The following is a 22,416-nucleotide window of genomic DNA, read 5'->3' as shown; positions in this document are numbered from 1 at the left end:
AGTATTATGATCAGGCCATTCTGCAGTATCAGCTGTTTTAAATGCATAATTCTGCATATCGGCAGATGGATATGCATTTGGCCAACAAGTCCAAGAAATTGTAGCCGCCATTACAGAGGGGTAACACCTCCCCTGTGGCAACATAGCACCAATTTAATTAATAGTTTGTCCCTACTTAGTGGTGCAGTAAATGGCCTAACCTGGGCAGCTACTGAGAGCTTGCGTGCGCATTCTATTGTGACCACACCAGCTGCATCCAGCCAAGTGTTGGCCAAATCAAGGGTTTTTCTCCTTCTATCAACTCCTATTGTTCCTCCTCCTTCAGCAAGTGGGCCAAGCTCCATTAAGGCCGGGAAGACCACTTAGAAGGGGCCTAGTGAGCCTGTCCCTTCCACTGCCAAGAAGAGGAAGAGATACGTTTACTTTAGTTTAGTGACTTGTTGTCTGCAACTGTTTTTTCCTGTTAATTTCCTCCCACAGTGATTGAACTGTATGTGTAAATAAATATAAAGTTCACTATTTCTCTCTCTTTGTAATTATTGTTAAGAAAAAAAAAATGATGTTATCTTTGGTGTATCCACATATTTTAGTAAGTAAACAATACTGTATATAGCATATCATGGTAACTCTGACAAACATATCCTACATTAACTTTAACCAATCAACAACATTCTACAGTTTATAACACATTGCTTTATATAAAAAGAGTAATAAAAGACCTGCATCTAGAATTACATAAAAATTACAATGAGAAATGAGGATAAATAAAACAATAAAATAAATTATAATACATACACATATGTATATACATGCAAATTCAGGCAGTCCTCGGTTATCCAACGGAATCCGTTCTGGAAGTAGCGTTGGATAGTGAAACCGTTGTAAAGTGAGTCCCATGTTAATCAGTGGCAGTGAGCGTCGGATAACGCATTCAGGCGTTGGATAACGCATTCAGGCGTCGGATAACGCATTCCGGTGTCAAAAAACGGCCCTTAGGGTTGCATTGTAAAGTGTTGGATATGCCATTCGTTGTAAAGTGAAACGTTGGATAACGAGGACTACCTGTACACACACACACACACACACATATATATACTGTATACACATAATAAAATATTAAAGGGCTAATTATAAATTGGAGCACCCTCTCAATGGACAACATGAAACATAATGATCCCTCAGCAGGATAAAGTGATAGTGAATAGAATATAGAATACATATGGAACAGGGGGAATATTATCTAAAAAAACAGATTTAACTCCACCATCTCATTTAACCCTTGAGAGGCTGTTATAATTTATGTTATTGTTTTATTTATTCCCATTTCTCATTGTCATTTTTATTATTTTTATATCCCATCACATTCCATATAGACATAATTTCTATATATGTTCATCATTTGTATATTTTTTGCAAACTGAAGTCATGTTGTAAAATGCAGCCGTTTTATTTGTTTGTTTGTGTCAATGTAGTACAAATGTATAGGGTTAACTTTTGTAAGAGGCACAGCCTATTTGGGTATCATATATATGTGTATATATATATGTATGCAGCCCCCTTTCACCCCCCGTGTCTGAGGAGGAACTACCAGTACTGCTATTACCTGTTGGCTACAAGGAGGCCTGAGCCTCCGCCACTGGGAGCCTCGGGTGATATCTCGTTCGTCTCGGTGCAGCACCTCCACCTGCGAGAGTTCCCAACGTTGTGTGATAAGCCCCTCACAGGAACAATACCAGTAATACACACACTCGGGTATATAATAACAACCTTTACTGAACACACAAGAAACAGTACCCTGTACCACACAGTATAATATGCCCAAACCTAGTGCCACCAGTGAGTCTATGCGCAGACATGTCATTCTAGGTGTGAGTCTTTTATTACTCTTTTTTATATAGAGCAATATTTTCATACTTGCACGTCTCCCCGTTGCGCTCCTTACTTGTTTTTTTCCTGTTGAAGTTTACTAGCCCGGTGATCTCGGGAGGATACGGAGCAGCAGGGGAAACCGTTTACAAGGAGAGTTTAATATGTGCCTGGAAGCGAGTGCATGTTGAACTGCTTTGTTGCTGACAGTTTATATCACAAACTAAATGACATGTTACAAATGCATCTATTCATGTGTTTCTGACTTTTATATTATTCATAATATATATATTTATATGATACTTCAAGCTATTTCAATGGAAGGTATTAAGTGCCATACCCAAACAATGTATTAGGGCAGGGGTGTGCAATCTGGGGGGTGGGAGATTTTCCAGTGGGGGCACGGCGGTTACAGAGGCCCCGCGCTCTTCCCCAAGGCATTTAAATTCAATGCCGGGGAACTGCGCGAGGCCTCTGCAACTTCCCTTACCTTGGCTTCCAGCGACGCGTCGTCGTGGCAACGTGACATCAAATGACACGTCAGGGTCACATTAGCCAGCAAGCCACAATCATTCCTATATTATGAAATAGCAGCCATTTTACCATGTTACAAAGCTTTAAATAAACACAGATATAACATATCAGCATGTGCAGGGAGTATATAATAGAGGATATCAACGTACATTGTTTCCACTTATTGGGGCCTGTTTATTAAACTGAATGGCCATTTTAGTTTGTGATCATGCGGTACGCAGACGAAGAGATCTCTTAAAATCTTGCAAAATTAGGCATTCATGCGCTGTTCAATAAAGCAGCGGTGCGCAAATTGGGGGGGAGGGGCGAGAGCCTTTTTTGGAGGGGTGCGGCTCACATACCTGGCTTCTGTGTCCACTTGTCTCCGTGGCAACGCAGTGTCATTTGACGCCCATAGCCATGGAGACGCGGCATCAAATGACGCTGTGGGTCACGTGACATGATGTCACGACCCTGAGGCATCATTTGACGCCGCAGTGGGGGCGCGACACAGGGGGAGAGCAGGCGGGGGGGGGCGCAGCGCAGGAAGTTTGCGCACCCCTGCAATAAGGTGCGAGATTGCACGGAGATCTCGCTTCCTCCAGGCCTGTGTGATTGTGAATGAGAGAGAGGTTTGGGCCCATATTCACTAAGTTCTGCTATTCTATAAAACACTTTACAGCAAGACCGCAAGAAACCTTATGGCTATTCCCAGCGTCCCAGCACAGTAGAAAACTTCAAGCTCCCTGCAAACATGTTTGTATTTGCCACTGTGAATTCTATTTATTGCAACGCATGTTTTTCTGTCATGTTCGTTTAAACTTGTGCACACAATTCATGTAAACGTCCTTATCTTCCCTCTGCCTTCAGCAAAATGGAAAAACTGAAGGAGATACGGTTTCCGGCCAGCAACAAGCCCCACAGACACCTCCAAACACACCAGACCCTCGAAGCCCCCACAACCCTGACTCCATTGCACCAGGTAAGCAACGATCTGGTCAACTGGTAGACATTTTGACCTGAGTCATTTAAAAAATATAATATTTTTTTCACAGGATTGAAGCAGGGGGTCTCCAGAGCTGAATCCTGATCATTTCAGGTCCGGGGACCTCTTGCTTCAGCTTCCGCAGATACTTACCTCTGTACAGGGTGCTGGTAGCTGTTCCAGTTTAGCTAACTGGGCTTTAAAGTTTGAAGCGTCAAGCGAGAAAATTGGAAGCCGAACCTGATGACGTCACGGCTTCCTATTGGCCCGCAAGGCGCAGTAGCTTTGAAAAACGGCCATTACGTGATCCCTGCTAGCAGAGCAGCTACCGGCACCTTCTACGGAGGTAAGTATATGTGGAAGCTGAAGCAAGGGGTCCCGGACCTGAAATGATCAGGATTCAGCTCTGGAGACCCCCTGCTTCAATCCTGTGTATGAAAAAATATATATTTTTTTTTGTTTAAGTGCTTGGATTTAAAGAGAGAGTCCCTCCTCAGACCAATATTTAGTAACGGCAGTGATGTGTAAGAAATTAGGCTAAGCAGCCAGGTGTCTTGCAGCTCCAGATGGTGTCTTCTTGCAGACAACTGCTTAGTATTTATTCCCCTAAATCTGAATGAGCAATGTTTTTTTAACCAAAAACCAACACATATAGATATTTTTAAATATGAATTTGTTTGTAAGCATGGTGAGCAAAGACCTGGGTGGAGTTTGATTTCCTCTGGCTACTCCCTTTTGTGTGAAATCGCTATGTGCTCAACAAGAATGCAAAACCCCAGTGCAGCTTATGTGGGCCCCCACCATGCTGGCCCCTATAACATTCAGTGGACGTGATAAGGACACTCATAGGATTTCTACACCAGGGGAGCGTAAACTTTTCCTGCTGCGCCCCCCTGTATATCTTGCCCCATTAAGGCGCCCCCCCACCTTACATCCGCGTCAAATGACGCTGTGGGGTCATGTGATGTCATGTCACCCGCTGCGTCATTTGACGCATGTGACATCACATGGCCCTGAGGCGTCATTTGACGCCACGTTGCCATGGAGATGCGTCACACAACCGGCTGAACAAGGTAAGTGGAGTGTTGCAGGGGCCTCATGCGATCCCCTGGCATTAAATTAAATGCCTTGGGGAAGAGCGTTGGGCCTCTGCAACCGTCCCCGCCCCCCAGAAGAATCTCGCGCCCCCCAGTTTGCGCACCGCTGTTCTACACTACTGTTTTGCGACTTTGTGATAAAGCTGCTACTATATGTCTATAGCCCTTTCCAACAGACAAATAGAGTGTCCTTACAATATCTAGAAGTTTCCATTCAAAATTACAGCACATTTTTGTAAAATACTGTACTGTGCTCTCAAAGCTGTAATAAACAGGAGTCGGTGTAAATAGTTATGTGCAGTGTATGTTACTGCACGAACATTCAGAGCAGAAAAACAAGTCAAACTTGGACTCACTACATTTGTTAACTTGGTATAAAAAGAAACCTCACCGGGGTTTAATAGATGCTTACGTAGATCCAATACCTCCACCACTGGCCATAAATAAACAATGATCAAGCCAGAGGAAAGGGCCCGGGCCAGAAACGTCGCCTTGTGAGTACATACAGTATGTGCCCAAACTATGTTGTCTTATAACTTGTCTTTATTTTGTTATGACTTTTTTGCTGCATACCCTGTAAGGGTTTTTGTATTAAAATAACAGGTACTATACTGCGTTAGAAATTCCTTTTTGTATACATTGTTATTTTTTTTATATAAATTGTAATATATCTGAGTGCTGATCCTATTATTTACTTTTGTATCCAATATTCAGAGCAGTATGTTGTGTCAAATTGCAAATCATGAGCATGCACAGGAAAATAATCAATTTTTGGTGGTGTGGTGCAGATGTGAACTCTTTCCTCTGGCAGCAAAAAGATTACAGCTAAGAGAGGCATATTCACCCTACATTTCTTAGCATGAATGTATCTATGCTCATATTTTTTTTTAACTAGCATTGCATTAGCGACAAGACAGTGAAACAGCACCTTGGCTAAGTTATAATATCTTGATCAGGGAATAACAATATAAAAAATTAAGGACATAGAAAAAGACAAAAAAAAAAGCGCATGAAACAGCAATAGTGTAATAATATTTATAATGTAGTAGATGCATCAGTGGTAACCATCGCACTCACATAAATCAGAGTTTAAATAAAAAAAACACTTATGTGAATCACTGTCTTCCAAAACGGTTCTCCGGACCTCGTACACGTACCCACCAGCCAAGGCCCAGTCGGCGTCGGAAGGATGACATCACACACATTCATTGAGTGCAAAGACGGGATCTGGGGAGGGGTTATAAACCTCCTGTATAGCTATGAAGCATCAACCCAACGCGTTTCATTGGTGCAGACCTACTTCATCAGGGGTATTGACTATTCAGGATTTCTATTCCTTTACAAAAGGTTCCCATATCCAGGTGCATAAAAACAATTACATTTTAAGTTGAAGGAGTGGCGCAATGAGTAAAGGCACTGACTGCGAAAGCAATGACACTAAGTTTCAAGCAGGTGAGTCTGGTTCAATTCCAAGTGTTAGCTCCTTGTGACCTGGGGCATGTTACTTTATCTCCCTGTGTTTCAGGCATCAAAAAAATAGATTCTATTAAACTCTACGGGGCAGGAACCTGTGTCTGGAAAAAAACTATTATATTGTTATTAATTAAACAGAATAAAAAAATAATTGCTACAGAATAGGGAGATCTTTTCATTACAAAATACTATTAAGTTAAATAGCCAAATGCTATATAAAAACTCTAAAAATACATGTAAAAATCTCGGCACACTTTATTTGGCCATTTTTTTTTACCGTCATCTTTGAAGTGGAATATATATACACCTTTTCTTTTAAAAAAATGTTCACGTGTTTTTTCTGATACCTTGGAAATACTTGAATGATACAATATGATCAAATATTTAATATACTCATTATTAAAGGCTATATACATATAGCCATGGCTGGTCCAGACTATCTTTCTGCCTCCCTGTCACGTAAGCCTTAGTAGCTACAGGAAGTGACAGGCTATCCTGTGGGTTTACCCCTCCTCATGCTGCCTTTTTGAGTGACAGCAGGGGAGGTGAATGGGAGTCTGTGTATAACCAATCCTGGTGCAGACCCTGTGCCTTCCCCATCTGAGCCTTAGAGAGGAAGTGTCCAAATTGTTTGAGTCAAGCCCTTCCCCTCCTGGGGTAAGGAGTGGAGTTCAGCTCTTCCCCTCCTGGGGTAGAGAGATGCAGCCAAGATCTATGCAGAGCACAAGGCCTCAATATTGCCAGAAAGCCTGCACCATCCAGGGGTCTGGAACCCATTCTCCAAAACAGGGCATACACTGTAATGACATCCTGCAGTGGCTGCCTGAATAAAGATCCCTTTTTATATACTTCTGCCTAAGTCGCAGTCTATTGGGCAGAGGTATAGGAGAAAAGACTGTCATGGTAAGGACTGCCTATGACTGGAGGCGCTGACACCTATGAGAAGAACCTCAGGATCACCAAAAGCTTGTCCTGTTCCCACAACATCGCGGAAGCTCATCTCTCCTGGTGCCAAACAGGTACAAAGCACCACACAGAACTGTAGCCAGGGCAAGATCTCCCAGAGGGTGGGGGGTGGGGGGAAAGGGGGGAGAGCAGCGCTACAAATGGAGGCACTGCTGAGATGCAGCAACAGGGCAGGTTTTTAAGGACAGTGCAGCTGGCAGTAAAAGAGGCCAGGGCCAGGCCCCTGATGCTTCAACAGGGACCCTGGGCACCCATTCAAGTTAAGGAAGGGGGGAGTCTCTCCCTGATGCGACACCAGGGAGGGGTTTACCCAGACCCTTACCAAAAGAAAGACTATGTTGGGGCGTACCCTGAGGTCATGATAACAGGGAGCGTGAATCCTTCCGTTAAATACAGACCAGTGGTTGGGGCATACCCAGAGGGCATGATACCAGGGAATGTGAACCCTTCAAGCTGCCTAAAAGAAAATACTTGGGCCAGGACCCTTTCAGTTGTTGCTGGGGACCCTGGGTACCTGACATGTGTTTATGTGGGCGCACCCTGTGGGAAATTGTCCAGGGAGCGTGAACCCCTCATCTCATTCACAGCAGGGACGGGCCCCTTTCAGTTGGAGCTGGAGGACCCTGTGTACCTAAGTCAGTATGGATTGTTCTACAATTCAAAATGTGAAGAACAGGCCCCTAAGGTGTCCTGTGTACATTTTGTTCTATCGACTGTGCAGTGTGCTCCAAAATGGAGTCTACTGCATGTTCCACTTTCTCAAAATGGCGCTCCCGCCCAAACCACGGGACCGCATGGGCTTGCAAAGCAAGTTACAAGTTTCTGCAAAAATTAGTTCCAAGATATTCGGTGGCAAAAGCTGACCCCGCCCATCACTGTGACTGGCTCAGCCGGAGCCAGGTCACTCCTTGATCCGCTCTGCCCTCCTCTGTATTCCACTTAGGGGAGGGGTAACATCCAAGAACCAATAGGAGACCACCTCTGCCGTGGCAGGAGTCCACCACATCCTGTCTTACTTCAGTTCACGGAGCTGAGCTAGAGCAAAGAGCTGCCTTAACTGCTGCTTATTATTCTACCTCATGAAACGAAAATGTCTGAGTTGGAGCTGACCAGCTCCTACCTGCCTGGGGCTACCTGGTAGTTACTATCAACAGGCAACACCACCTGTGATGTGTGTACCCCAACTGCCGGCTCCCAGGAGATGATGCCAGCCCCATCGCGTGGTGCCACCACTGCGGCACGTTCTACATGCGGCCTCTCAGCCCTGTGACAACTCCTGCTGTGTTTCAGTCAATAGACAGGGCCTCCACACCCTCCGGTGCAGCCACTGCGGTCTTTCCTATGCCAGTCAACGATTGGACCAGCATGCTGTTCCGTGCGGCCCATGTTGAGTTCTACCCTGCCACAGATATTGTGGACCTGTGGGCCTTAGCTGTGACCCCTACTTCAGCCTACAACTGACCCCTACTGCCACTAGATGTGGACGGTGCCAACCTGTATGTGGCGGAACCATCGGTGAGCCCATGGGCCCTGCTAGCGACTACCCAAGGTGCCAGCATACTGGTGCCCGAGAAGACCCCTGCTGTGATGCTACTGATGGTTCCAGGACCAGAACCTGTGCCTGCTGTCCGGGAGGGTGAGTTGACTGCCCCGGGGGTGTTGGGTGCGCTCCCATGGTGGAGCAAGAGCGGGCAAGCTCTGTGCCAATGGTCACCAGGGATCGCGGGGCACCCCTACATCTCGGCCCAGAGGAGGTGTCCTTACCTTCCTCAGAAGAAGATGACATCAGCCGTTCAGAACCTGTAAAGAAGAGATCTTCACCTACCAGTGTTCTGCAGCAGAATCCTGATCCAGCAGTGTCCGTCCAGAAGGCCGGGGTGCTGCCAAAACCCCGGAGCAGCCCCACACCCGAGGAAGACATTGGCGCATTGAAGGACCCGTCTATTGGGCAGAGGTTTAGGAGAAAATACTGTCATGGTAGGGACTGCCTCCAGCTCTGCTGGAGCCTATTGTGACTGGAGGCGCTGACACCTATGAGGAGAACCTCAGGATCACCAAAAGCCTGTCCTGTTCCCCACAACATTGCGGAAACTCATCTCTCATGGAGTCAAACAGGTACAAAAAGTATATTGTATTAACAGCACCTCAATAGAAATAATTACTTAATAAATGTTAGTGTGGTGCACGGGAACGAAAGAGGGACCCTGATTCCCTCTATATTAACAATAAGAAACAAAGAAAGTGTTCCCAGCACTCAAATAGAAAATCCGTGAAAACAGCACTAGATGGTATGCAAAAAAATAAATTTTACTATAAAAAATAAATACAGATCTGGCAAACAATATGCAATGGACAGTGATGCTATTCTAGTCTATATAGTCAAACCACAAAAGGTATCCAGATAACATACTGCGTGTAATAGGCAAAAAAGGAAGTAAGGGAGGTAAGGGAAAACAAGGAGGGGAGGGGGATAAAACAGGGGAATAAGGGGGGCAAACGTAATGTTTTGGGGCTCCAATCCCCTTCTTCTGGCCCATTCCCAGAGACCAAAATGATCCTGGTACTTCCCTTACCCCTACAGAGCAAGAACTCCCTAGAAAAGAGCAAATGACAAAGCTGAAATAACCCTGCAATGTGTGCAACAATCTATCTACTAGTAATGTTTCACTAATGTAGCAAATGTATCCAAATGAAAAAGATGAAGAAATCCTGCAATACGTTCAACAATATCTATTGGTAATGTTTCCGCCACAAGGTAGCAAACTTAACACACACTGATTCTAAACAACACTAGTATTAATACACAAGGGTTTATAATGTCACTAATGTCCAAGTAAAGAACAGCCCTGACAACACTTAAAGTCAGATGACCACACACTATGAGACCCAAAAGTAAAGTAACGTGTTACTGAGAGCAGGCAGCAAAATGTAAAAAAAAACAACAAAAAGAATACCTTATAAAAAAAAGATGCCATTATACCGGTCTTATATATTTTACCTAAAATTCATAAAGACATGATGAGACCGCCTGGTCGGCCCATTGTTGCAGGTACCGTATCAATATTTTTTTTTTTTGGATAAACTGTTACGACCACTAGTAACCAATGCACGTTCATACATCCAAGATACTTCGAACTTCTTACGGAAATTGAGGACTTTCGAGTCTTGACTGTGGGGCTTTTGCTCGTCACATTAGACGTGAATAGCCTCTACACTTCGATCCCCCACACTGAAAGCGTTGAGGCTATTAAGAATTCTTTGTTGCCTGTGAACCTATATGCGCCAAAAGAACGCATGTTTATTGTAGATCTCCTGAATATAATGCTTAGAGAGAATTTCTTCCTCTTTGAGGACACATTCTACATCCAGACACAAGGTACGGCCATGGGATCCAATGTAGCACCCACATACTCCAACATTTTCAGGAATCAATTTGAAGATAATTATGTATTTAATTGCCCTTTATTCAATGAGTGCGGGCATATGTGGGTGCGTTACATCGACGATGTGTTTCTTATTTGGACTGGCTCTGAAGACAACTTATCAGTCTTTGTGAATGATCTTAATTCCTCCCTGGATACCATTGGCTTTACAGGCACATCTAGTAGATAAACAATTCGTTTTTTGAACACCACAATTAGGATTACTAACAATAAATTAGAGATATTTATACTAAAGCAACTGACAGAAATAATTTATTACACCACACCAGCTTTCATTCACCAGACACAATTAAGGGGCTCCCATTTAGTCCGTTTTTGTGAGCACGCAGGATTATCCGCACTCCAAATCTGGTTCCGGGGAGACTAACTGACTTGCAAGAGAAATTTAGGAACAGGGTTTACCCATCCATGCTACTACAAGAGCAAAGACAGAAAGCGGAGAAAATGGTTAGAACCACATTACTCCAAAGGAGGTCCTGTATGATACAACTAAAAGGGAATTTTCTGTTCCTTTTGTGTCTACATTTAGCATGTGGAGTGGTAGAATGAAAAATATTATACTTAATCATTGGCACCTTTTGAGCAACGATGAGCTTTTGGCACCAGCTTTAAGTGCTAAACCCTTATTTTCCTACAAACGTGGAAGGGATTTGAGAGACCATCTTGTTAGAGCGGATATAGGGGGGAAAGCGCCCACTCAGGCTTTCTTAGGTGTCCCGAAGCTAGGATGCTATCGTTGCTGCAGCTGTGGCCAGTGTACGAGCATGCAGGAGGCAAATCTATTTTTTCATCCGAAATCAGGCAAAAGATTCTTTATAAAAAAATTCTTTACTTGTCTTTCCCAAAATGTTGTTTACCTCATTAAATGTCCATGTGGATTGGGATATGTGGGAGAGATCACACAAAGTGTCAAGAATAGGATCCGCCAACACAAAGCTGCTATCTGTAGATGTGATCTGTAGGCCCCAGTGGCACATAATTTCACACAAGCTGGACACAATTCGAGCCAACTGCGGTACCAGGTGATTGACAGGATAAATAAAACCCGTCGGGGCCAGGAGCCCCAAAACGTTATGTTGCCTCCCTTATTCCCCTGTTTTCCCTTACCTCCCTTCCTTTTTTGCCTATTACACGCAGTATGTTATCTGGATACCATTTGTGGCTTGACTATATAGACTAGAAAAGCATCATTGTTCATTGCATATTGTTTGCCAGATCTGTATTTATTTTTTATAATAAAATGTATTTTTTTTGCATACCATCTAGTGTTGTTTTCACTGGATGGAAACAGCGCTACATACATATTTAATATTTATTTTGTAATGGTTTTTGAAATACAATTATTTCACAGCACTTTTGCTTGTGGGTTACTCTGGTTTGTCTCGTACTGTATATATATATATATATATATATATCTGTACTTGTTTTTCTTTTCACATTAAGAAGTTTCTCAGTGCACTACAGTACCTCTACCTTTCTCCTTTTCATTCCCAAATTAGGAATCCACACTAAATGTATAAAAGAGGCACAACAAATGATTATTTTGACAAAAAAACATAAATATAAAATACAATTGATGTAGGAGATGCTTTCATGTGCCAGCATTAATGAATCTGAACTGTTATCTTATGTTTATACAGGGTACACTGGCCCGCTAAAGGAAATCCCCAGCGAAAAGTTCAACCAAACTGCTGTTCCCAAATACTATGTGTCCCCTTGGGAACAAGCCATTGGCAATGAACCAGACCTGATAGAGGCCTTGTACCGCAAAATGCCAACACCTGGGGAAAAGGCCCAGCTACCTGACTACAGGACTTTTAACAGGTAATTCACTCCATTACAGTCAGATGATTCTATATACATATTCTACACTAGTTCAGTCCACTGCTGTCAATAAAATATATTTTCCAAATTAGCATAATTTAATAATTATGTAGTTTTAGTTATTAATTTAAAATTCATATTATTTATAATCTGATAAGTGATTAAATAAAAACATTGTAAAGCACCAAGAATGGAAAGGTGTATGGCAAGATAGCATACGGTTCTCCCAGACCCCTCTCTCCCACACCCCTGTCTCTCTCCCACACCCCCTTTCAATCCCCCAGCCCTCACTCCTGCAACCTTCCCAGAACCCTCTCTCTCTATCTCTCCTGTACACCCTCTTTCTCTCGCACCCCCTCTCTCTCTATCCGATACCCCTCGCTCTCTCCCCCACCCCTCTTTCTCCATCTCCCCCACCCTTCTCTCTTCCCACTCCTCTATCTCTTCACACTCCTCTCTCTCTCTTTTCCCCAACCCCTCTCTCTCTCTTCCCCACCCCCTCTCTCTTCCCCACCCCCTCTTTTTCTCTTCCCCACCTCCTCTTTTTCTTCCCCACCCCCTCTCTCGTCCCCACCCCCTCTCTCATCCCTACCTCCTCTCTCTTCCCCACCCCCTCTCTCTCTCCCCACCCCCTCTCTCTCTTCCCCACCCCCTCTCTCTCTTCCCCACGCCCTCTCTTTCCCACCCCCTCCTCTCTCTTCCCCACCCCCTTTTCCCTCCTTTCCCACCATCTCTCTCTCCCCCCACCCGTCTCTCCTTCTCGCACCCTTCTCTCTCTTCCCCGCCCCTCTCTCTCTCCTTCTTCAACCCTCTTCTCCTTCTCCACACTTCTCTCTCCTTCCCCCACCCCTCTCTCCCCCAAACTCCTCTCTCTCCCCTCACCTCTTTATCTCCCCCACCCCTCTATCTCCTCCCTCCCACCCCCTCTCCCTCCTACTCCTCTCTCTCCCCCTCTCTCTCTTTCTTCCCACTCCTCTCTCTCTCTCTTCCCCACCCCACCCCTCTCTTCTCCTCCAACCCTCTTCTCCTTCTCCAACCCTCTCTCCTTCCGCCTCCCCTCTTCCCTTCTCCCCCACCCCCTCTCCTCTATCTCCTGCCCCCACCCCTCTCTCCCCCACCCACTCCTCTCTATCCCCCCACCCATCTCCCTCTCTCTCCCCCACCCCTCTCTCTTCCCACTCTCTCTCCTCCACCCCCTCTCTCTCCTTCTCCCCCATCCATCTCTCTCCCTCCCCACTCATTTATCCTTCACCCCCACCCCTCTACCTCTCTTCCCCACCCCCTCTTTCTCTTCCTCACCCCCTTCTCTTCCCCACCTCCCCTCTCTCTCTCTTCCCCACCTCCCCTCTCTCTTTCCCACCAGCCTCTCTTTCTCTTCCCCACCCCCTCTCCATCCTTTCCCACCATCTCTCTCTCCCCCCACCCGTCTCTCCTTCTCGCACCCTTCTCTCTCTTCCCCGCCCCCCTCCTCCTTCAAGCCTCTTCTCCTTCTCCACACTTCTCTCTCCTTCCCCCACCCCTTCTCCCACCCATCTCTTCCCCAAACTCCTCTCTCTCCCCCCACCTCTTTCTCTCTCCCCACCCCTCTATCTCCTCCCTCCCACCCCCCTCATCCCTCCCACTCCTCTCTCTCTCTTTCTTCCCACTCCTCTCTCTCTTCCCCACCCCTCTCTCCTTCTCCTCCAACCCTCTTCTCCTTCTCCAACCCTCTCTCCTTCCGCCTCCCCTCTTCCCTTCTCCCCCACCCCCCTCTCTATCCCCCACTCCTCTCTCTCCCCCACCCGCTCCTCTCTCTCCCCCCACCCTTCTTCTTCTCTCTCCCCCCACCACTCTCCCTCTCTCTCCCCTACCCCTCTCTCTCCCCTACCCCTCTCTCTTCCCACTCCTCTCTCTCCCCCACCCCCTCTATCTCCTTCTCCCCATCCATCTCTCTCCTTCTCCCCACCCATCTATCCTTCTCCCCCACCCTCTACCTCGCTTCCCCACCCCTCTTTCTCTTTCTCTTCCTCACCCCTTCTCTCTCTTCCCCACCTCCCCTCTCTTTCCCACCACCCTCTCTCTCCTCCCCACCCCCTCTCTCTCCCCCATGCCCTCTTTCTCCCCCCACACCCTCTCTCTCCTTTCCCACCATCTCTCTCTCCCCCCACCGTCTCTCCTTCTCGCACCCCGCTCTCTCTCTGCCCCGCCTCTCTCTCTCTCCTGCTCCTTCAACCCTCTTCTCCTTCTCCATCCTTCTCTCTCCTTCCCCCAACCCTTCTCCCCCACCCCTCTCCCCCCACCTCTCTCTTTCTTCCCACTCCTCTCTCTCTTCCCCACCCCCTCTCTCTCCTTCTCCCCCATCCATCTCTCTCCTTCTCTCCACCCATCTACCCTTCTCCCCCACCCCTCTACCTGTCTTCCTCACCCCCTCTCTCTTCCCCACCTCCCTCTCTCTCTCTTCCCCACCTCCCCCCTCTCTCTTCCTCACCTCCCCTCTTTCTTTCCCACCACCCCCTCTCTCTTCCCCACCCCCTCTCTCCCACATGCCCTCTTTCTCTCCCCACACCCTCTCTCTCCGTTCCCACCATCTCTCTCTCCCCCCACCCAGCTCTCCTTCTCGCACCCCTTCTCCCGCACCCCTTCTCCCCCACCACCTCTCTCCCCCCCACTCCTCTCTCTCTCCCCACCTCTCTCTCCCCCCCCACCCATCTATCTCCTCCCTCCCACCCCCCTCCCCCCCACTCCTCTCTCTCCCACTCCTTTCTCTCCCCCCCACCCCTTTATTCCCACACCTCTCTCTCTTCCCCACCCCTCTCTTTCTCTCCTTCTCCCCCATCCCTCTCTCCTTCTCCCCCACCCATCTATCCTTCTTCCCATCCCCTCTCTCTCTTCCCCACCCTCTCTCTCTCTTCCCCATCCCCTCTCGTTCTCTTCTCCACACCCCCCTCTCTCCTTATAGGCACTTGCCTGTGTCTGACGCCTGTGCCTGCTGCCTTGCATCTCCTTCAGAATCCAGTGTCAAATGATGCCGCAGAGGTCAGAGTTGCCATGGCAATGAGACACCGTGTGACGTCGTTTGTGACGTCCACAGCGTTATTTGACACTCTATTTTGAAGGAGAAGCCGGGCGGCAGACACCGGTAAATAAGTCCCTTCCCATTAGGTCCGATAGACCCGAGAGGGCTGCAAATGCAAATGGGGCGGACATTTTTGCCACCCCAAACGTTTGCCGCCTTAGGCTTGGGCCTAATGTGAAATCTGACACTGCCTCTCTCTCTTCTCCACCCCCTCTCTCTCCCTCCAACCCGTCTCTCTTTCCCCACCCCTTTCTCTCTTCCCTACCCCCTTTATCTCCCTTCATTCCCTGTCTCTCCTTCCCCACCCCCTCTCTCTCCCAACCCCATCTCACCTTCCCACACCCCCTCTCTTTCTCTGCGCCACCCCTCTCTCTTCTCCACCCCTCTCTCCCGACCCTGTGTCTCCTTCCCACACACCCCTCTCTCTGCCCCACACCTCGCTCCTTCTCCTCCAACCCTCGCTCTCCTTCTTCCCCACCTCTCTCTCCTTCCCCCCTCCTTTCTCTCTTCTTCCCCCTCCCCTCTCTCCTTCCCCACCCCTCTCTCCCCCACCCCTCTATCTCCTCCCCAACCCTATATCTTCCCCACCCCTCTCTCCCCTTCTCCCACACCCTCTTCCTATTGCACCACTCTCTCTCCCCCACCCCCTCTCCTCCCCATCCCTCTCTCCTTCCTGTACCCCGTCTCTCCCTCCTCCTCCCTTCCCTCTCTTCTTCTCTACTACCCCTCTCTCTCTCTCTCTCTCTCTCTCTCTCTCTCTCCCCTTCTCCCCCACCCCTCTATCTCTCCACACCCCTCTCTCTCTGCCCCACCCCTCTCTCCTTCTCCCCACCCTCAACTTCTCCTACCTCCCTCTTTCTTTCTCCTTATCCCCCACCCTCTCTCTCCTTATCCCCGACCCTTCGCTATCTCTCTCCTACCCCTCTCCTTTACCCTTCTATCTCCCCCACTCTTCTCTCTCCCCCACCCTTCGCTCACCCCCACTTATTCCATTTTACACACCCCTCCCCCTAAATTTTTGTATCCCCCTCCGTTTTTGCAACCCTGTCCCCCTCCATTTTTGCACCCCCCTTCCACTAACCATGAATAGCTGTTCCTGCTCTGCTCCCAGACTCTACTGTTGCCCCCCAACATGTGCCGCCCTAACCGCCTAGTGGTTGCACTGACCCTGCATAAGAGTGGTGAGCAGTTTTCTTGCAAATAATTTTCAATGTTCCCAACATTTCCAGAGCTGCAACTCCATTTGGAGGTTTTGAAAAAGCATCAAAGCTGATCACTTTCAAGATCCCGGAGTTTAATCTGCCATCAATGAATGACCCTGCTTTCATGTTAACAAACCCTCTGAGTATTAGGCGGTCCTTTAACAGGATGGCTCAGGGATGGACATCTGATCAGCTCCCCATCATCGTCCTCAATTCTGATGTTCCAGAAACCGATGATCTGTAAACTGCTGGGGTTTCATTAATCCAAGATTCAGAGCTTGTAATGAAGCAGATTGCTTGGCATGTTGTAGTAGCTGGAATAGGATGTATAATGTCTAATACAATGTATGTTTTACAGTGTACTGTGCCTGTCTGTTCAAGTCCAATATAAATAAAACAATTCTACAACATTTCCCTACAATATTGTGCACTGTTATCTGAACACTGCCTCTTATATTAAAGCAATATCAACACTGTTGTATGCAAACATTTAAAGTGGAAATAAGTTCAGTGAGCATAACGAATAATACAACTATTAGAACAAGACATCTTGAACAAAATGATATCTGTGATCAGTAATTATAACAAAGGGGCTAGTATCATTGCCTACTGGTTATGTACCTGCGAGATCTAACTGAATACAAATATTGTATTGCTTCTGTTTTATGACATAATATACTCAGATTTTTTTTATATTTGTAAATAGGAGGGATAAATTAGTGATAAAATTATGCATACCTTACATAATCATATTATGTCCTAATTTTTCTGTGAAATTACATTTGTGTTTAAATATACTGTAGCTCTGATCTACTCACGCTGAGAGAATAACTAATGATGTTGTATACTGTGTATCGCCCTAAACAAAGGTTTGCACAGTATTACATTTTATCATGTCATGCTGTTATGAGCTCAAGTATACATGAACGATTGTAGTTTGCAGCTAAGCCCTTGTCAAAAAGTTTTCCATTATTGTATGAATGAAACACAAGTACTAAGTGCATTGGTACAATTGGTGCATTGACAACCGTGGAATGTTTGAGTGACTCATTGCACCAGAATATGTCCCATGCCTCACCAAATAATACACCACTAGCAAACATATTCTTAACTGGAACTTGAAAAAAGGATTTCTCTTTTGTGTCCAATTTTATTTTGGATTCAGAAAATTCAAAAGCATAGTGGGAAACCCTAGGGATTGTCAAATATACTCAAGATTAAAAATAAGCTGCTCTAAAATGTTGGTGGAAGTCAACAATACATTTGTGCAACTGTCCATTTTACACAATTAAAAATATAATTGTAATGCAATATCAATGTTATATTATATAATATCATATCCTTTAATTAAAAAAGTTATCATCATTTTGCAATATGGAAGGAAAAACAGAGCAGCTGGGAGCAGGCTATTTATATCTGAAAAGGTTAACATGTTGTATATATTGTATTATATTCTTGAGGTTTGCTCATCACTCTACTTGCCTTTCAAGCTGCTTACTAGAGGTCTCTTAATGGGAGACTGGATAATTGGGATCACCAATACTACTGTATATTGCAGATTTCAAGTGCTGGCTGAAAAGGTGACATATTTTTTAATCCAAGCTACAGTAGAGATGAGTGTACCCCCTTGAGGGGGGTTAAAAATCCTACCGGCCCACAAACCAGACAGCCACTGGCCACACACATCAACTGTATATATAAACACCATAAACACATGTGCACGCACACACCTGATACATTCACTACATGCAAACAACCAATCACATAATATACACACACCACACACTTTCCCCATTGTGATGGAGCGGCCTGTAAGTGAGGTCAGTAAGACGCTTAGACAGAGGGGGTAAGCGTAACTGGATTGGTTTATTAACCAGAAGACAACTAAGCAATAGGGACCTTTAAGGCCAAAAGAAATGATAAAATAAATACCTATTCCCTACAGGCAAACTAACTAAACTTTGCTGTGTCCCTTTCCAACGGCGCTGGCGAGCTAAACTGGTTCCCAGCCCAAAACATATACTATCTTATGCAAACAAACCGTCTTTTAACATTGCAGAGTCCTATTTATTGCATATCTGCATTTGCAGGTGAATCCTTTCCCAGGGGTCTCAGTGTCGCGCCTTCAGACCTTCAGGACGCCGGTTCTGGGGACAGACTGCCCAGTCCGTGGGGATCTTTATCCTGGGTGTGATTCCCAGCTGGACCCCGCAGGCCTGTTTCCTTCAGTCCTAGGGTCCATAACAACCAGGCTCCCTCCTGGCTGGGAGACGTTTCACTTCGTCTCTCTCTCTGGGGGAAAGTAGTCTCCCTGTCTCTGGCAACTTCCTGCATTTTATGCCTGCTCAATCAGACGTTCAGTGTACACAACTCGCAGTTCAGGTATGAAATCTGACACCCATGCAGTTTTCTGCCCTGAAAAGGGAGTTTAACCCTTAAACCCCCTTACACCCATACATACACCTAATGCATTCCACAAAACACACACTGATATGCAAAAGCATGCACAGACACTGGCCTGCACAGCACTCACACACAGACTGCCCAGCTCAAATTCTCACACACTGACCAGCACAAATTCACACAGACCAGCACACATTCTCACACACACACAAGCACCAACTCACGCACTGACCTGCACACTCACACTGACCAGAGCAAATACTCACACACACCGACCAGCGCACACACACACACTGACCAACACAGAAACACACTGACCAGCACAGAAATACACTGACCAGCACAGACTCAGACATACAGATACACACTGACCAGCACAGGTCCATACTGACCAGCATATGCACACAGACACAAAGTGACCTCCTACATTCTAGGAATGTAGAAGGTTGCCTACACAGGACCCACATATATAATAAGTACATACACGGAGATGTATATAACCAGTTTATATATGTAGGAATAACAACACACTTTAATAATACTCCCCCTAGGGGGCAACTCCACAGTCTATAACGCAGTCCAAAGTGTCTTTCACTCCACTAGGAGCGTACCTACCCACCACCGTGTATCCCCACACCATGTCCACAGTCTAACCCCTTTGTCCCGTGGTCAGCGCTGCCACTATGTGTAATCTATATATATAAAATCGAATGGTTAGTGCTATCTGCGGTGAATCTGATTGGGTCCTCAGCCTCTGGCCAATCAGATTGGTGGGTCTGACGTCACCCAACTGCCACTCTCTTCCCCCCTCGGCGCCACACACACACACACCTCTCTCTCCGGCGCTCATCTCTCCCCTCCCGGCGCTCATCTCTCCCCTCCCGGCGCTCATCCCTCCCATCCCGGCGCTCATCTCTCCCCTCCCGCTGCTCATCTCTCCCCTCCCGGCGCTCATCTCTCCCCTCCCTCCGCTCACCTCTCCCTCCCTCCCTCCGCTCACCTCTCCCTCCGCTCACCTCTCCCTCCCTCCGCTCCGCTCATCTCCATCCCCGGCGGGGGGAACAGGCAGCGGCCAGGCGGCGCCTAAGATGGCGGCGCCCGAAGGACCCCCTTCCTCCCTCGCGACGCCGAGTGAGAAGATGGCGGCGCCCGGAAGTAGAGGTAGGTGTCGCGTGTGTGTCGCTCTAGGTGACGTGTGTGTGTCACTGTGTGTGTGTGTGTGTGTGTGGGGGGGGGGGAGGGGGGACACAGTGTGTGTGTGTGTGTGTGTGTGTGTGTGTGTGTGTGTGTGTGTGTGTGTGTGTGTGTGTGTGTGTGTGTGTGTGTGTGTGTGTGTGTGTGTGTGTGTGTGTGACACTGTGTGTGTATGTGTCACTGTGTGTGTGTGACACTGTGTGTGTGTGTGTTGCCCCCCCCTGCCTTTCACGCCCCCCCTGCCTTTCATGCCCCCCCCTGCCTTTCACACCCCCCGCCTTTCACGCCCCCCCTGCCTTTCATGCCCCCCCGCCCTTTCACGCCCCCCCGCCTTTCACACCCCTCCCGCCTTTCACGCCCCCCCTGCCTTTCACGCCCCCCCTGCCTTTCATGCCCCCCCCTGCCTTTCACGTCCCCCCCCTGCCTTTCATGTCCCCCCCCCTGCATTTCACGCCCCCCCCTGCCTTTTTCGGCCCCCCCTGCCTTTCACGCCCCCCCTGCCTTTCACGCCCCCCTGCCTTTCACACCCTCCCCTGCCTTTCACGCCCCCTCCGCCCCCCCTGCCTTTCACGCCCCCCGCCCCCCCCTGCCTTTCACGCCCCCCGCCTCCCTGGCGTCACGTGGGGTCCCCTAAGGCTCATGGGATCTGTAGTCCCTGCTTAGAGCCCTCTACCTATTGGCCAGCGTTCGCTCGCGCTCCTTCCTGCGCATGCGCAACTAAGCAGAGCCGCCGGGACTCACTGCACATGCGCGATCTAACGCAAGATGATGACGCCCTGCTCGGGAGCCGCCGGGTACCGCTGGAACATCTAAACGCTCCCTGCACTGGCCCCCCACCCTCCAGAAGTGCCGGCGGGTCCATCGAGTGACCCGCGGCAGCGGAGGAAATGAGCGGGGGGTCGCGGGGCAGCAGGAACGCAGAGGGGACCTGGCTACACAAGGACAAACTCGAAGCTACTAGAATATGCCCCTTAGTGTATAATGATAAATAGCGTTGAGAGAGAGACATGATCCAATGCTTATTAATAACTAGCTGATATACCCGGCGTTGCCCGGAGGCAGGGAGGGGGGGGCGTGAAAGGCAGGAAGGGGGGGCGTGAAAGGCAGGAGGGTGTGTGTGAAAGGCAGGGGGGGCGTGAAAGGCAGGGGGGGCGTGAAAGGCGGGGGGGGGCGTGAAAGGCGGGGGGGCGTGAAAGGCAGGGGGGGGCGTGAAAGGTAGGGGGGGCGTGAAAGGCAGGGGGGGCGTGAAAGGCAGGGGGGGCGTGAAAGGCAGGGGGGGCGTGAAAGGCAGGGAGGGTGTGAAAGGCAGGGGGGGGCCTGAAAGGCGGGGGGCGGGGGCGTGAAGGCAGGGGGGGGCGGGGGCGTGAAAGGCAGGGGGGGGCGGGGGCATGAAAAGCAGGGGGGGCGGGGGGCGTGAAAGGCAGGGGGGGGCGGGGGCGTGAAAGGCAGGGGGGGGCGGGGGCGTGAAAGGCAGGGGGGCGGGGGCATGAAAGGCAGGGGGGGTGGGGGCGTGAAAGGCAGGGGGGGCATGAAAGGCAGGGGGGGGGGCATGAAAGGCAGGGGGGGGGCATGAAAGGCAGGGGGGGGGTGTGAAAGGCGGGGGGGGGCGTGAAAGGCAGGGGGGTGGCGTGAAAGGCAGGGGGGGGGGGGCGTGAAAGGCGGGGGGGGGGCGTGAAAGGCGGGGGGGGGGCGTGAAAGGCAGGGGGGGGGCATGAAAGGCAGGGTGGGGGCATAAAAGGCAGGGGGGGGCATGAAAGGCAGGGGTTGGCGTGAAAGGCAGGGGGGGCGTGAAAGGCAGGGGGGGCGTGAAAGGCAGGGGGGCGTGAAAGGCAGGGGGGGGCGTGAAAGGCAGGGGGGGCGTGAAAGGCAGGGGGGCGTGAAAGGCAGGGGGGGGCGTGAACGGCGGGGGGGGCCGTGAAAGGAAGGGGGGGGCGTGAAAGGCAGGGGGGGGGCGTGAAATGCAGGGGGGGGGGGTGAAAGGCAGGGGGGGGCGTGAAATCGGGGGGGCTTGAAAGGCAGGGGGGGGTGTGAAAGGCATTGGGGGGTGAAAGGCAGGGGGGGGGCGTGAAAGGCAGGGGGGCGTGAAAGGCAGGGGGGGTGAAAGGCAGGGGGGGTGTGAAAGGCAGGGGGGGGCGTGAAAGGCAAGGGGGGGGCGTGAAAGGCGGGGGGGGCGTGAAAGGCGGGGGGGCGTGAAAGGCGGGGGGGCGTGAAAGGCAGGGGGGGGCGTGAAAGGCAGGGGGGGGCGTGAAAGGCAGGGGGAGGCGTGAAAGGCAGGGGGGGCATGAAAGGCAGGGGGGGCATGAAAGGCAGGGGGGGGCGACACACACAGTGTCACACACAAACACACACACAGTGTCACACACACACAGTGTCACACACACACAGACACACAGTG

General features: G+C 49.0%; 1 protein-coding gene and 1 long non-coding RNA gene across 3 annotated transcripts in view; one reads left to right on the top strand and one right to left on the bottom strand.

Moving 5' to 3' along the window:
* Positions 1-16,845, top strand: part of MYOZ2 (myozenin 2) — a 68,269-nt gene extending 51,424 nt beyond the window's left edge. For both annotated transcript variants that reach the window (XM_075616255.1, XM_075616263.1), the window contains 3 exons: positions 3,250-3,361; positions 11,984-12,167; positions 16,452-16,845. In XM_075616255.1, the coding sequence (XP_075472370.1) occupies positions 3,250-3,361; positions 11,984-12,167; positions 16,452-16,668 (513 nt within the window). In that variant the 3' untranslated portion in view covers positions 16,669-16,845. The remainder of the gene's footprint in view (positions 1-3,249; positions 3,362-11,983; positions 12,168-16,451) is intronic.
* The window catches only part of LOC142503686 (uncharacterized), a 94,735-nt gene that overhangs the window by 24,945 nt on the left and 47,374 nt on the right, over positions 1-22,416 (bottom strand). The window lies entirely within an intron of this gene.

The sequence above is a fragment of the Ascaphus truei genome, chromosome 1, assembly GCF_040206685.1.
Source record: "Ascaphus truei isolate aAscTru1 chromosome 1, aAscTru1.hap1, whole genome shotgun sequence".
In the NCBI taxonomy this organism is placed as follows: Eukaryota; Metazoa; Chordata; class Amphibia; order Anura; family Ascaphidae; genus Ascaphus; species Ascaphus truei.
Note: the sequence above shows the minus strand (reverse complement) of the source record. Positions and strands in the feature narration are given on the sequence as shown.